At 37.8% G+C, this 17,243-nt stretch overlaps 1 protein-coding gene across 1 annotated transcript in view; it reads right to left on the bottom strand.

The window, feature by feature from the left end:
- The window catches only part of dock1 (dedicator of cytokinesis 1), an 870,017-nt gene that overhangs the window by 638,814 nt on the left and 213,960 nt on the right, over window positions 1-17,243 (bottom strand). The window contains exons 17-18 of the mRNA XM_051924023.1: window positions 16,174-16,277; window positions 14,844-15,027 (exon numbers count right to left, since the gene is read on the bottom strand). Of these exons, the coding sequence (XP_051779983.1) occupies window positions 14,844-15,027; window positions 16,174-16,277 (288 nt within the window). The remainder of the gene's footprint in view (window positions 1-14,843; window positions 15,028-16,173; window positions 16,278-17,243) is intronic.

Here is a 17,243-nt window from a genome sequence, read left to right as displayed (position 1 = left end):
GACAATGACATGGTCGATCAGCTCTCACCTGTACAGTTTCAATTGAACTAGACTAAATAACTAATCTTTATTTAAAAAAAACACCCTTCAATCAAATACTCAAAAATTGTTATTTATCTGAAACTGTTTTGCACGTTTAGGAGACCTTTAAAATATTCATGTGTTGCATTTTCTGACTCACAGCAAAGTTTCATTTTGCTAACTGAATAATTGAAAACTAAAAATGTTATTCTTGTTAGATTAGGGTACCTGAACTAAAAACATATTTCTAGATATTTGCACATTTTAAAACGCAAAACACTTTTTAGAACTAAAAACTGATATTTTATGCACCAAAATATATTTTATACATGTATTATTTTTACTTATACTTATTCACCTTATTTAACTTCTTTAATAGTGTATTACACTAGGCCTTGAAAAAATAGTGATTTTATTTTTCTGCAAATAAAGATCAAAAGTTAAGTTTGTCTAGAAAATACATAGAAATAGATTTTAATACTGTATGTCTTGAACCTAAGAAAAGTTTTAGATTTGCAATTCTAAACAAGACTGAATTATGGCATACATACACTACTGTATATCTGAACAATTGCTCCCTCAGGAAAATTGCAAGCAGGGAGGGGGATTTGTAGTGAAGGCGAGTATTACATTTTCAGAGTTGTATACCTCAAATTTAATGACATACTATGCTTTGAAATCTTTTAAAAAAAAAAAACAGTATTACATTCTTTTCATTTATGACATATCATTTAGGGTTTCACATGCAAATTAAATGCATTGCCCTAGTCCAGTGGCAATAAGTTTGATTTTGTTACGGGCTTATGAAATAAAGTGTTTCAGAAGACTGCCTATTAGTCTTTAGATCCATTTTCTTTGGTTTTAATCACAGAGTTTCAAATGTGTTTCAAATGTGTGTTAAGAAACATTTTATTATTTAATTTTTGTTTGTGTTAGTGAGATTTCATTAAACAATTTAATGTACTGGGTAAAGATAAAATTATACAGTTTATGTAAAGTGGCATTTTTTGGAGTCTCATTTTATGAAGTTCACTGTCAGCTTTCAAAGAAAGAGCACCCTGTCAAGAAGAAAATAACACATTATACACCAGTAAACTAAGAATGCACACTTAATGATGGTGCTTTAGCGGAGTAAAAAAAAAAAAAGAGAGAGAAAGAAAAGCTTGCACATTATCGATCAATGTTTGGCACAGAGTACAAAAACTAAATATGGTTAAAGCGATATGATAAGTGTTTTAACACTACTGTCCAAAGCTATCTAATCATTAACAATTCCCCCGAAAACTTATGTTAAATCCAGGTGTAAATGGGGCCAGAGGTTGGCTGAACAGAGGAGAGACCATTATTTTCACCAAATGCCACACAGGGAGTGAAGGCAAAAAATAAAATAACAGTGCTCATGTTTTTTACTATTTTATTTCATAAAAAAAAAAAATTAGTAACACTTTCTGGGCAATGTTACTAGAATCTAGGGTGGGAGCCAGGTTCAATAAATACACGAACTGTAAAGACCACAGTTTTGTTTTTTGGGGTCCAATCTGAATGAAAAAGCTGTCCAAAACTTGCAGAACTATTTCCCATATTAGCTTAAGGAACTTTTCCATGCACTAATATAAATGTCTAGAACAAATGTGGCCTTCAGTGGGCCTACATCCATTAACATGAACAGATTTCAAAAACATTTTTCTGTAAATGACGCTCTGGTAAAACATTTACTGAAAGATGATCAGTATTTATATATTTGTTTAGAAAGGTCTATTTTTTTTCTCTAAACTTGATTTTTCCCTACTTACGGCTTTATAATTTCAAACACATGATTTTCATGTAAACCTCCATAGAATCAGTGAATTCTGGTGGAGGTTACAAAGAACACAAAATGTGCATTTATTCTAATTTAATTTTACAACAACGTAATTTTATTTTTGTCCACGTATAGGCACTTACAACTTTTAGCCCTTTCAGCACCACAATGCAGTTTAATGGAATCTTCCAAAGACCTTAAACATCAGTAATTATAAAACTTAAATCAGATACAGAAAGGCAACTATGACAAAACCAGAGGTCAAATAATAAAATATCATACAAGTCAAATAATCTTTTCTTTTTTACCTTTTTAATAAATTAGTCAAAAGTTTGAAGCTTAGCAAATTGCTAACAAAAAGTACTTTTTAAAACATATATATGGTTAGTTTTCAAAGCACTAAGAAAATGTTTAAAGATCAATGCAAAAAAAGCATACTACATTTAAAATTTAGCTTTGGCTCAACTTTCAGGTAAAGCCAAAGACAAGATAGCATAAAATTATGATTTTTTTTTTAATAAACAAACAAAGGGCAGCATTTTACAATTTTCCTTGCCCATCACAGAAAATTTTAACCCACAGTGCTGCTTTGACTATGCAGTAAGAGATTAACTACTTCCTTGAAAAGCAATTACTGTAAAAGGGAACTTACACTTTTTAATGAGATCCAGAGAGTCTAATGCTTCCAGAGATGGATGTACCCTGTCAGTCTTTATTAAAAGGAAACTAATCTTCCCAAAGAACATGTCAGAAGAAGAAAGGTTCCTTTCTATATTATCAACATATTGTGCATTGATGAGATTGCTGAGCTGGCAACAAAGATATGCTAAACCTTAAAATACAACTAGAAAATACATTTTTAACTATAATTATTTCAAGCAAATGGATACAATGTAGATTTTAAAAATCTATAACTAATTTATTACAAAATACTGTTAAGATGTAAGGATGTATCTTTAACAATAACTACTATGAGGTATTTCTTTACATTTTCATATATACATTAGATTATAAAATAATATAGTCGAGAAAAAAAATCAAACACCTTGCATAAACACTATACACAAGAGTGTGATTATACCTGTGGAGGTCATAGGCAGTGAATGTGAAATAAGATATCTTTCACATTTAAAGAAAAATACCTTATCACATTAGAAACAACATCCCTTAATTTTAAAATTCCTTTAAGATCACCTAACCAATACATTGATTTGTTTGGGGATAGATGAAAAGATTTGCAACACAATTAAAACATTTGAAACTGAAAAAGTGTGAATAGAAAATTCATTGTTTTAATGGGAATATTCAAAGAATTTTATGCAGCACCAAAAATGTAATCATTTCTCAGTTATTGTATATTTTTGCAGTGAATTGCAAATATGAAGTTAACCAAGACCAAGAAATAATGCATTATATACATGGATATATCACATAACAACATGAGGTGACTATGAATATTTTTTTTACCAATTAATTGTACTAAACATGATTCTCCCTTAATGAACAAATCAGTTACATTTACTGTATACTTTCCATGAGAAAAAAATGCTGGAGGCATGTGTTTGGATCATCTTAGTTTATTCTTCCAAGCTCCCCCCAGCTCCCCACCCTGCACTCACAGCACATGGTACCCCATCGAGGTTTAATTACTGTACATAAATATGAAAAATGTAGTGATCCAGTGAAAACTCTTATGATAATTAAATGATTTTTTCTTCCTTTAAATTTTCTTTGTATAATGCACTCATTTTTTTAGTTTAATTTTTTTTCAAGGTTTGTATGCAAGACTAATAAATACAGTGACATACATAACACTAAACCAAGTTATGCAGCGCTTAGAGACTATATATAATCTTTTACAAATTTATTTTTACTATTTTGCATATATCTGTCTAAATCTGATACTAGTAAAACTAATATATGTGCCTCTACCCTGTATTTAAATGGGCAAAGTTATATAATGGATAAAAATAAGTCTATATTTTCATGGGGTTGGGAACAATCTTAAATGTGATACCAGACCACCACAGAACAAATGTGCACAGACACCCAAAATCTGGTACACCCCTTTTAATTTTTTTTTCTCTTTCAGCTGAGTAAAAAACTCTCCATCCCCTAAAACCACGTAAGTCAAAAATACAAAACAATGTACTGCTATGTTCTGAGAAAACCTACAATGTACCGAGAATTTGTAAACCTCAAGATCCTTTGGAGTAAGAAACTTGTAATATATTTAATAATAGATGAATTAATAAAGAGTAATTGTTAATGATGTATGTTACAAACAGTGTGTACATTATATAATCTACAGTTTATATTATTAAAGCATCTTCTCTTAAAGCAAACTGATTAAATGTATAAGAATGTTATTGTTAAATGATGCAACACATTCTCTTACATTATAATGAAAATACATTACATAATACTGGAAAAAAGCAAAGCTTAACACTATAATCCCTGAAGCCTACAAAAATATTCGTAATGCCAGACCACCTTAAATTCCCTCGCACATCCTCATCAGCAACATTTGTTTTGCAAATGTGTCAGTCAGCACTGGCAGCAGGCAGCCTGCTCTCCCATCCCCCATTGAAGCCCCTGAAGTCAGACATAAAATTCTCACAGCTGAAGTCGGTTTACCTGGGAGTGAGTTGTCTGGTATTGTATAGTAAATAATATATCATTATTTGGAATATATACATTTCATGTGTGTTTTGTCTCAATGTAGGATGACAGGTAATGCAAGGGAAGAAATGTTGAACACAAACTAAACCTTTTCTCATGTTATTGCAATAACAACAAAATCTTGACGTGAAGTGTATAATGTTTGAAGAGTGAAGTCCAACTATCAAATAAACACTTTCACAAAAGTTATAAGGAAACAAGTACACTTTAACTCAAGAACATAAAAGAAAAGGACCAAAAGCAAGTGCAAGCCATTGTAAGGACTTGCTGCACAGGCTTGCTTATTTAGGTGTACAGTCAGGCAGTGTTCTCAGTTGTATTATGTCAGGTACTGTTCTTAACTGGTCTATTTTTTTTTTTTTTTTTCCAAATAAAAATTGTTTTATAGTGCATACAGTAGTTTGGAGACAGTGCTCTGTCACTTCTCCATTTAGATTACAGTATCCCAGAGCTGGAAAAATGTTTCTGTCTTTGTGTTAAGTATGCAGTAATTCAGAAACATAATAAATGAGATTTGTCTTTAAATTCAGAAAAAACAATGTTCTGTTACCGGGATGAAACTGTATACAAAACTAGACCTCATTGATATTCTTGGGTTACTTAAGAGTAAGTAATTAAATAACTGTCTAGTTGGTTTCTGTGGTCTCCTGATTATTATGCAACATAGTTTCTTTCAACAGTATCTTCTGAAGTGTGAAATTTTTAGACAGAAAAGGTCATCTATTTTAAAGTGTTACAAAAGTACTTTTTATTACATAAATCCCCCCGTGTCAGGAGACCTTAGAATAAAAATATATTTATTTAACTGTAGTGTTTCTATCCAAGATAAAATATTATAATTTAATTTGACACTATTGCACACAGGAAAGAAAATCATTAATCTGGCTCTGTGGATAACTATATCATAACTGAATAAATAAATGTTATCCATTATCCATTGCAATATAAGCCATGGTACTAGAGCCTGGAAAACATTAAACATAACTTTCAGATTTTGTGGATCACCTCCTGTATGTTTGTCATGTTTATTTCCACCTGGGATAGATAAAACTTTTATGCCAGAGAACTACTTTCAGAGTACAACTCAGTATCTATCAAGGTTATTAGAGTTAACAAAAAATAATATCAAAACTGAAACTATTAATAAAAAAAACATTTTCGCAAATTGAAAGAAAATAATTAAAAAAAAAAAAAAATCAAAATGAAAAACTAAAATTAAACAAAACTATTAAAGTAGCTGGAAAGACTAACTGAAATAAAAAAATTCTTTACTAAAAAAAATTTTAGTTTTCTTCACAACAGGAATTAAACAAGGGCTAATCTGGGATGCAGAGGTCCCGAAATTAATCAAAATATATTAATAAGAATTTCATGTTTTGTTTTTGAATAAATAATCTTGCTGTTAGTCTTTAACTCTTGAAACTTTTAACTATAAAACAGAAAGTCATCCACCATGAGCCACCTGCATGTTTTCATCCAGTGATCGGCGGCTTTGTTTGCACAGCATTTGCAGTGACAGAGCAAGAGTAATACGGGCGCGTAAAGCATGTGAAGAAGAAACTGATTTGCTGTGTGATAACAGTGACAGTTCGTCAGGAGCTGACAGGGACAGCATGATACATTCCGGTTCAAGTGTTAGTGAAGCATACCGAGGGGATGGTTTTGGTTTGAATGTGCTCAGCAGCTTTCATTCACTGGATCTCTGGGGCTCAAGAGAGAAGTATTAGATACAGATAATCCTTTACAAAATTTCAGTCTGTTCCTAAATAATGACGTTAGCTGTAATTCTGACTGAGCCCGAGATATAGTATGTACACAACAATTAATACAGCAACACACACTAAGCTAAATTCCAGGCTGCACATGAGTCTGATGTCCATTATGTTGAGCTGCCCCTTTTCTTTGCACTTCTTGTATATCAAGATGTAATCAGAGGTGGGAAATAACGAGTTACATTTACTCCGTTACATTTACTTGAGTAACTATTTTAAAAAATTGTACTTCTAAGAGTAGTTTCATTGAACAATACAGTACTTTTTACTTTTACTTGAGTACAATTGTGAAGAATAAATGCTACTCTTACTCCGCTACATTGGGCAACACTCGACTCATTACTTTTTTTCCATTTACACATTAGATACACTATATTTTTGCCAGAGAGAAGCCACCAGTGGATCTACTGCATGGCTGTTTCACCAATCAGATGTAGCAACAATAATCGCATGACTCCATTTCACCAATCAGACTTAGCAACAATAATCACATGACTCTGTTTCACCAATCAGACGTAGCCATGCAATCACATGACCACACACAAACTTCCTGAGTCAGCAGCCTGTAAGAGACTTTTTATCACTGCTAAACGGTCACAGCTTCACTACAAGAACCTTGAGAGTCAACTCCTGCTGAAGCTTAACCATCATGTTTTAACCAAACATGCACAGATATAGACAGTCATGGTAAAGTGAGACTTCTTGTACGTGCCTTGTTCTAATGTTATTTTCTATCAGCTGTGCTACTTGGAGGGAAGTGTACAGTATATCTTGTCACTGTAAGTAGTTTGTACTGTTCAAACATGCATGTTACCTACTGTAGGTATTGGCTTCAAAAGCTTTGTTATGAAAAACTGAGATTCGGAACTTTGTGTTATTTGTGCATCTTTATTTTGTAAAGATGTTAATTAATAATTACTCATTTTTTATTTTATTATTTGGAAAGAGCAGAATTTGCACATTATTTTATATTTTTGTCTGTCTTATTACAACATTTCTATAAAATAAATCATTTATTATCATCAGTTACTCAGTACTTGAGTAGTCTTTTCACCAAATACTTTTTTACTCTTACTTGAGTCATTTTTTGGATGACTACTTTTTACTTCTACTTGAGTAATATTATTTTGAAGTAATGCTATTCTTACTTGAGTACAATTTTTGGCTACTCTACCCATCTCTGGATGTAATGCATGTGTCGAAATGTGCTGGTCAACAAAACCTTTACCATATGGACAGAAAAATCACAAGTGGGTAACATTTCAGTTTATTACTCGGGTGTCTGTGTTTTGTTGACAGTAACTCATCTGCCAATTCGCACAGGAGTAATCCTTTTTGAAAGTAAAACGGCACTGATCTGCGAATATTAGTGTAACTTTTGCAAAACTTTATGCAAATCGAAACCTTCCTGATTCACACATCAATCCTCAGTGCAAGACCAGCAAATAACAAGAAGAAAGAAATACAAAAGGTCAAGTACCTCTTCCGGTTAGTGGAAATAGCTCAAAAGTTGATTAAAAAATCTACATTTTGTGCCCAATACTTGTATGCAAAATTTGGCTGACCAAAGTGAAAGCATATTTAACTTAAGTATTTACATACACAGACATAATTCCAAAAATGGTATTTTCGGGCTAAGGGAGGTCTAAAAACGTCGAGATTCATCAAAATCTCAAAATTAAATTTTTGGAGGATTCCAATACTTTCCCTATACAAGAAAGTAAAAATCTGATTGAACAGTTTACATATGACCGTAAAACTGTAGTTAAACTAAAACACATAGTATATAGTTCAGTGGGCAGAGTGGTGGCTCTGAGGCTAAGAATCTGCTCCGGCAAATAGAAGGTTGCTGGTTCAAATCCTGTAAATGCCAGAGGTGATTCCACTCTGTTGGGCCCTTGAGCGAGTCCCTTAACCTGTAATTGGTTTGGTGGCAGGATTGGCACTCCAGCCACTATAAAATACCTCACACTGTTCCATTCCATTTGAACTAAGGGGGTACTGAGGTGTCACCCATTGCATGGCTGTGCTCAGGTCCTAATTTGGGATCCTGAGGTGGTTAGACGTGTGGTGGGTGCAGCAAAAACAGTGCATGAACCCAACACCCCCCACCCCTTCTCTCTCTCATCATTAAAAAAATACAATTTATACAGAACTAGCAAAATTCCCGCGCTTCGCAGCGGAGAAGTAGTGTGTTAAAGAGGTTATGTAACCATATATATACATAAACATATATACATATATATACATATCTACATATACATATATATACACATATACACATCCACATATACATATGTCAATGTAATTGTGTTGTCATTGTTATGAGTGTTGCTGTCATATATATTATATATATATATATATATATATATATATATATATATATATATATATATATATATATATATATATATAATATATGTGTATGTGTATATGTATATATATATGACAGCAACACTCATAACAATGACAACACAATTACATTGACAATCATGTTACGTTATTTTTAAAATGTTTCCTTTTTTTTTTTCATAACCTCTTTAACACACTACTTCTCCGCTGCGAAGCGCGGGTATTTTGGTAGTATATATATATATATATATTGTGACAGGCGACCGGCTATGGACTCCGGTCGTCACCCCCAGGCCGCTAGGAGGAGCCCTCCGGACAGCATATTTGTGCCCCGAGTTCCAGCAGGGCCTCATGGACTTTGTAGTGTTTTGACACAGCCCTGCTGGATACCCTGGGGGCCGCCAGGAGTCGCTGTAGGGGGGCTAGTGGGCTCTGTCATGCCCTATAACCCGGGAGTGCATCCCAGTCACGTGACTGGAAGAAGCGGTGTGCTCCCGGGATGAAGAAAAGGACTTTGCCCTGACCCGGAAGGAAAACAGACTTGTGGGTTTGGCTTGGGGCCACTTCCGGGTCAGGGGCTATAAAAGGACTCTGGGTGAGCCCAGACATTTGAGCTGAGCTGGGAGGTAGGGTGGCGACGTGTCTGGGCGAGGAGGAGTATTGTTTAGTAGAGAGAGTTTATTGTTTAATGAGTGTGGAGTGGAGGGTGCTTTGTGCACATTATAATAACGAAATAAAAAGTTATTATTATTATACTTTCACCTGGTCCGAAGAGTGGTACCTGAGGGTTCGAGAGGTGGACGACACGCTTATCTGCTACACTGGCGTAGTCGGCAGGATTCTCTGGCCGTCTGGAGGCAGAGGATCTGCATTAATACTTAAATTCGTTGTGGCAGAGAACCCTAGAAAGGTCCCTCTAGTAACCGCGGAGGTGAAAACTCCACCCGCGACCAAGAGCGCTGCAGCTGAGAACCGTCCTCTACAGCAGGCAAGTATGGGGAAGAAGACTGGGAAGAAGGCTGGAGTTGTCCAGAAGACTTCGGTCCCAGATCCTATGGAGCAGCTGTGGACTTACCTGACGGGCAGTGAGGAAGATCGGGAGCAGTTTAAGGCCACGCAAACCCGAGCAGGGCAGCAGTCGGAACGTTGCCGAATAGCGACTCCCGAAGATTACTACAGGGAGTTGGAGCGTGATCGCCAACGTACCGAGGTATGTGCTGGGGCAATGCCCGAAACGCCGGGAGGATTTGTTTCCTGTTTTGCAGGGGCCTGTCTGCACGAAGCGGACAAAGAACGCGCCCGCCTCACACCTAGACAAGATGGCCGCGAAGTAAAGAAAGCAAGCCAGTCTAGGCGTCCGCAGAAAGGGAGTCCATTGGCGGAGAATGTCCACATGACCTCGCGCGCCGGCAACCAGGAAGAAGAGCAGTTGGGAGCCGTCGGCGAGGCGAATAATTCCCCAACGCGTCTGCGCTCCCTGAAGGGGAAGGGGGCGGCGAGCAAAGCAGCGCCACCATTTAACACAGGTAAAGAGGGACGGGACGTGACTGTAGTGTCTGCCGGCAGTATTAAAAAGGCAGACCGCAGCCAGCCGCAGGAGGCTACCCGTTCCTCTAAAGACTCCATACCCCAGGAGCCCTTGCGCTCATCAGCAGAGCACGTGCCAGGAGTGGACGTGCTCATTGGTTCCCGGTCGGCAGGTGACCAAAATAAGGAAATAGCCTTACTGCCGGCCGAGACAAATAACTTAATAAACTTGCAGGAGCTCGAGAAATGTCTCGCGCCCCTTTACGCTTTCTTCCAGGGACTACAGGAGGTGAAGGAGCGTGTGGAGGAGCTGGGAGCTGCAGCCGAAGCGCCATTGAAGGGACTGATGACGTACCTTCGGCGGTTAGGCCGTGAAGCCCCGGCCTCGATTAATGCGGCGGTGCAGGTAGGTGCTCTCTGTACCGTATATAATAAGGGGACGCAGTGTGAATCGGCACCGCGTTTAATAAGTTGCGGTTGCCAAAGCGCTGTGTCTCCGACAATAGAGTGTGGCACCATGACGGAGTGGTCGGGTAATTGTCCGTTAGAACCGGAGCAGCGGTATCAGACGCTGCTCGGGACTAAGGCGGACGTTAAAAGCCCGATCCGCGTGATAAGGGGGTTGCCGTTGGTTAATGATGAGGCGGGGGAAGCACCGATCGTTCCGGGACAACTGAATAGTGCTGTTACCCGGAGCGATACGGTACTAATGACGCCGCCTCCGAGTTTACATAGGACGACGGGCGTGCAAACAGCAAAGAGGCTCTCTCTCTTCCATAGAGAGCCTCACGTTGTGCACAAGCCCCAGAGAAAGCAGGAGATCCCCACACAGAAATGCGGGTCTCCTAACAGGGAAAAGACAAGGGCAAAGAGCAGCAAAGCGGCTGTTAACCCCTCCTTGGCGGAGGACAGGGTGGAGCTGACAGAATTCCCGAGGTGCTTCAGGTCTCGGGAAGAGAGGCCACCAGGAGGACGTCGGCGGTGCTACAACTGCCGGCAACCGGGCCACGTATGGCGTAGTTGTCCCCGGAGGACAGGGGAGTGGTGGAACAGCAGATGCACCGTTCCCCCAAGGTTCGCCGGGGGGTCTCGACAACAGAGCCACGGTCCGGATAAAGCGCCCTCCTGGAGGAGGACGTCCCTCGCGGGAATCAACGCTCCGCCCCACTGCTCGTCGCTAAGGGGGAGGGACTGTGACAGGCGACCGGCTATGGACTCCGGTCGTCACCCCCAGGCCGCTAGGAGGAGCCCTCCGGACAGCATATTTGTGCCCCGAGTTCCAGCAGGGCCTCATGGACTTTGTAGTGTTTTGACACAGCCCTGCTGGATACCCTGGGGGCCGCCAGGAGTCGCTGTAGGGGGGCTAGTGGGCTCTGTCATGCCCTATAACCCGGGAGTGCATCCCAGTCACGTGACTGGAAGAAGCGGTGTGCTCCCGGGATGAAGAAAAGGACTTTGCCCTGACCCGGAAGGAAAACAGACTTGTGGGTTTGGCTTGGGGCCACTTCCGGGTCAGGGGCTATAAAAGGACTCTGGGTGAGCCCAGACATTTGAGCTGAGCTGGGAGGTAGGGTGGCGACGTGTCTGGGCGAGGAGGAGTATTGTTTAGTAGAGAGAGTTTATTGTTTAATGAGTGTGGAGTGGAGGGTGCTTTGTGCACATTATAATAACGAAATAAAAAGTTATTATTATTATACTTTCACCTGGTCCGAAGAGTGGTACCTGAGGGTTCGAGAGGTGGACTACACTCGTATCTGCTACAATATATATATATATATATATATATATATATATATATGTATACACACACATATATATAAATATATATATATATATATATATATATATATATATATATATATATATACACATACATATACACACATACATGCAGTTTCAATAACATACGAAATCAATATAAACAACATTAACATCATTATCATATGAGAATATGAAGTAATATATAAGAAGCACATTTCATATAAATATAAATTATTAAACAGTAAAATCCATCCATCCATCCAACCCGCTGAATCCGAACACAGGGTCACGGGGGTCTGATGGAGCCAATCCCAGCCAACACAGGGCACAAGGCAGGAAACAATCCTGGGGTTTTATCTTTATTTTATTTTATAGTAGAATCAACTCCTATCTGCGCACACCAGGGCGGCCTTGGGCGGATGCGTATGGTGTATTCACTCCATGTTATCGTGCATTGCGCTGTCACTGGTATTTTGATAAAAGAATTTGAACAACATATAAGAAGCGTATAAATTATTAAACAGTAAAACATTAACATTTAAGAAGTAAAGTAACATTAAGTACTACTGCAGTGCCTTCGGGTATACCTCATTTTTTCTTTGCCCATTACATGCTTAAATGTATACATTTTTTGGTGTACCTACCCGAGAACACGCGACATATAACCGAGCGTGGGAGAAGCATGGATTTTAAACACGCGTTGAGTTCATCTGCTGGTCTCCCTTGTGGAATAACTGGTAATGTTTGACTAAAATCTACATCGAGTAAAACGACATTACCTCCTATTTTTTTTTTTACGATCTCTGAGATCTTGCTTTTTTTGGTTCAAGGCTTCATAAGCTCTTTTATGTTCTATGGTGTACTTATCCCAAACCATCACCTTTGAATGTTGCAAGACTTTCGCCTTGTATGTAGATCGGGGTAATTACATTCATTGCATTCCTAGTCTGAATCACAATCTGATTGTATGGGTGGTTACCTGGCACTGTAGGGTTGCCACCCGTCCTTTAAAGTACGGAATCGTCCCGTATTTGAGAATGAAATTGCGCGTCCCGTTTTGAATCAATACGGGACGGGATTTATCCCGTATTTTTTTTATCATTTTTTTTAAAGCAGCGTCTCATGCAAATCATCCCACACGCATTTTATGAAGATGCCTCCTTTCGTAGTTTTGATTGGGTAATACTTGACGTCATCGTTAGTTTGATTGGTCTTTTTAACTGTCCAGTGAGGAGGTCGGGTCTTTTAAGTACAGTCTGCAAAGTGTTGGCACTGGGATGTGGCACCCGCTGCAGTATGCGTCCCTTATTTTTTTGTATTAAAAGTGGTAACCCTACGTGGCAGGTAACAGTTACGTTTGGTCATGAAGTCGTCTAAAATCCGCCACGTGCCCTCTTTTAAGTGTGAGAAGTAGATATATATAGCCAAATTCTCGCGCTTCGTTGCGGCGAAGTGCTGCTTTTAATTTTTTAAGAAAAGAAAACCTTTTTAAACGGATCGAAAATACAGTATACCAATAACAATTTGTTATGGATCTGTTTTTTTCTGAACCTCGCTTTTCACAGCTGTCGCGCTACGGCGTGTGTTTCGTTTATTTGACAGTATGTAGATCGTGGTAATTACATTCATGGCATTCGTTTTCTGAATCACAATCTGACTGTATGGGTGGTTACCTGCCAGGTAACGCTTGTGGTTGGTCAGGAAGTCGCCTTACATCCGCCACGTGCCCTCTTTCTGTTCCCAGAAGCTGATCATAGAATGGTTTTAATAGTTTACTTTCAAATAATGCAAAGAGTATGCGACACGTGTTTCTCCCTAATTCTGGGCTCATCAGGCATACACACTCACTTCATCCCCTCTCGGGAATCGAATCTCTATCGTCAGCGCCAGAGTTGAAGCCCCTAACGTTGCGGTCAGCAAGTCGGCTAACATCCGCCATGTGCCATCTTTCAGTTGCGAGAAGCAGATCATAGAATGGTTGAAACTGTTGCCCCTAACGTTGCGCTACGGCGTGTGGTTCGTTTATACCTCATGTCTTCTCATTAAACTTTTATCTCGCGAATATGTTATTGCAATCCGCAGTGGGAGCGTTTCTATAAACTTCATTTAAACTTACGTTTTACACCGTGCTTTGTTTCCCTTATGAACATACTTGTATGCTTCACTCGCTGGCTTCTTATTGTTTCGCTCCCTTCTCAATTGTTTAATGAATTTTTTGTTCTTCGCTGTTTGCGGCTCTTCCTTCATTTCTCCCTACTGAGTTCTTTTATCTCGCTAATATGTTATTGCAATCCGCAACGGGAGCGTTTCAATAAACTTAATTTAAACTTACGTTTTACACCGTGCTTTGTTTCCCTTATGAAGATGCTTGTATGCTTCACTCGCTCCCTTCTCAATTGTTAAATGAATTTTTTGTTCTTCGCTGTTTGCGGCTCTTCCTTCATTTCTCCTTACTCAGTTCACAGTCTTTTCACGTGATTACGTGGGAGGCGTGATGACGTGACACTCAACTCCGCCTCCCACGGCCATCAAGCTGCCGTCCATTACAGTATATTGTCAAAAATTAGGTTCCAGTTATGACCATTACGCGGTGAATTTCGAAATGAAACCTGCCTAACTTTTGTAAGTAAGCTGTAAGGAATCAGCCTGCCAAATTTTAGCCTTCCACCTACACGGGAAGTTGGACAATTAGTGATGAGTGAGTCAGTCAGTCAGTTAGTGAGTCAGTGAGGGCTTTGCCTTTTATTAATTAGTATAGATTCCTCTATAATAGCCAATAAATAGTATTTGTGATCTAACCTGCAAGTTTCTCTCTGTAAGAAAGTTACATATTATTATCAAAATGTAAACAACAAAACTGACATAAACTATGAGGTGAAGAGAATGCTAATAGAAGCAGCTAAAATATTCTAAGAAATATAAATTACCATTCTGAGTAAGCTTTGTTGAGCAAACCAAAGTAGATATCTGGAATGAGTCTTTACTAATTGAGCAGCATCCAAGACTTTGCAAACTTTTTCCTGTTGAAGTGTATCCCTTCTCCTCTAACTCCATCTTGGTGGCAGGTAAATTTAGGTATGTCGTGGAGTCTTCCAATTTCTTGGCTTCTGCCTTTTTAAAAATAAATAAATAAACATGCATTACAAAAATTAGTTTAACATAGTATTTTGTATATATTGCTGATACGCAGGAAAAGTACAAAACACATCACTTTGAATTATATCTTTTAAATAAAATGTGAATGCAAGTAATCAGTGTTACTTTGATACATGATCTTTTACAATGAGCACCACTATAAAGTGACACAAAAACATTCATTACAAAGCAAAACAAAATAACAGATATTCCATTTCTGTTGCAGCTTTGAAGCTGAACCAAGGTATTGAAGGGTTAGGATAAATTTAACATTTCACGATATACAGTAGTCTGTATTACAAACTTATTGAAAAATGCACCAATCATTTATGTAAATATGTAACCAATATCAAAACTAGAAAAAATTTTGATATTTATTTATTTATTTTTTTTAGAAAATACAAATATAAGTAATATTCAAAACACTGTGAAAGACTGTGCATGTACCAATTGTTTTTAAATTTGAAAGTGAAAAACCTAAGCCACATCCAAAAGAAAAGAGGTTATAAACCAGCATTCTACACTGGTCCACATGCACAAAGCTTTGAACACAATCACACCAGCAAACAATCTTTGGGTTGTATTTTTTTTTTTTTTTTTTTTTTTTACAGAGTAAGCCATCATAAGGTGCTTTACCCCACAATGTATTCTGCACCTTTATTAGACATAGAATTTTTTCATTGCTAATAAATAAAGGTCAAAATAATCAAAGAAAGACTAAATGAGATAAAAGCCATGAGCACCACTATAGCAAGATTCTCTGGAAAAGTCAGACTTGTTTTAAGCAAATGAGTGTTATTAAACAGAACTATGAACAGCAATTTAAAAACTCAAGACAATAGGTCTCTCAGGGAACTGTGTTTGACACTTTCTGAAAGCAATATTGGGTGGCTCAAAAATGTGCCTTGGTATGCCACTTGTGAAGATGGGAAGGTGTTGCTGGAAAAAAGAAGTGGCCTAAAACTGAATAAGTAATAGTAAAGCACAAATGTTAATACAAAACCGTATTTGGAAGAATTAATAACCCAGGCTACCACCTAAAGCAATACAAGAAAGCAGCCAACAATAATTCCCACTAGTATAAATTATATGTAGAATTCTTAATATTTTTTTAAGTTTTACCTTGTAAACTAGAAGATCATGTTCTCCATCTCTCAGTGTCGTACCATCATACCTCATCAGTTTTACAAATGCCAAGGCAAAGATTTTCTCTGATTTATCTTTTGCTAAAAAACATAAGGTAGGAAAATAAATACAGGAAACAATTTGTCAAAAAGAAAGTATTACTATGCATTACTGTTAGTCATGGCTAAACAGACACAAAAGCTATGGTCAGCTTTTCATCAACCTAATGGAACAGCAGAAAACTGTTCAGCACTGAAACTAAAATAATACCTTATGGAATAATTTCTATCTGAAACAAATACACTATATTTAAGTTTTAAGCTATTAACATTCCATAACTGAAAGTTTTTAGTAATAATATCACCTCTGTTTGTGATAAATTTTAAATAGGCCCTGAATTTAATTTGCTGATGAAGATGCTCTTCAACCAATGTAACAAAATAGGTGGATAATCATGGGGGTTTTCGACATAGCCTTTTTAACACTAGAATCCCTGAAGCCTACGAAAATATTCATAATGCTGAGCCACCTTAAATTCATTTACACCTCCTCATCAGCATCTATGTTTTGCAAATGTGTCAATCAGCACTGGCAGCAAGCAGCCTGCTATCCCATCCCCCACCGAAGCAGCTGAAGTCAAGTCAGATGCAAAATTCTCATAGCTGAAATCACTTTATCTGGGAGTAAGATGTATGGAACTGTATTGGGGAAATAATATAGCTTTATTTGGAATAAATACACGTCATGTGAGTTCTGTGTCTAGAACGATCTGTGCAAATGTAGGATGACAAGAAATGAAAGGAAAGAAATATTGAACACCTAACTAAAAAAAACTTTTTTTATGCTATAGTAATAATTGAAAAACTGTTGACATGAAGTGTATAATGTGTGAAGACTGACTGTAACAAGAAGAGCAGCTCACTACTCAAAACGGTAATACTGGTAAGCAGCAAGGATCAAACCCACGACCTCTTGATGATAGTCAGCAGTTCTTACCGCTGCATCTCCCATGCAGTCGTGTCTGCACTGTGCCCAAACCTGATTCCTTTTTCTTCGTTCTTATTCTT

The sequence above is a fragment of the Erpetoichthys calabaricus genome, chromosome 2 (assembly GCF_900747795.2).
Source record: "Erpetoichthys calabaricus chromosome 2, fErpCal1.3, whole genome shotgun sequence".
NCBI classification, from domain to species: domain Eukaryota; kingdom Metazoa; phylum Chordata; class Cladistia; order Polypteriformes; family Polypteridae; genus Erpetoichthys; species Erpetoichthys calabaricus.
The sequence above is the reverse complement of the archived record's forward strand: the minus strand, read 5'-3'. Positions and strand labels throughout refer to the sequence as shown.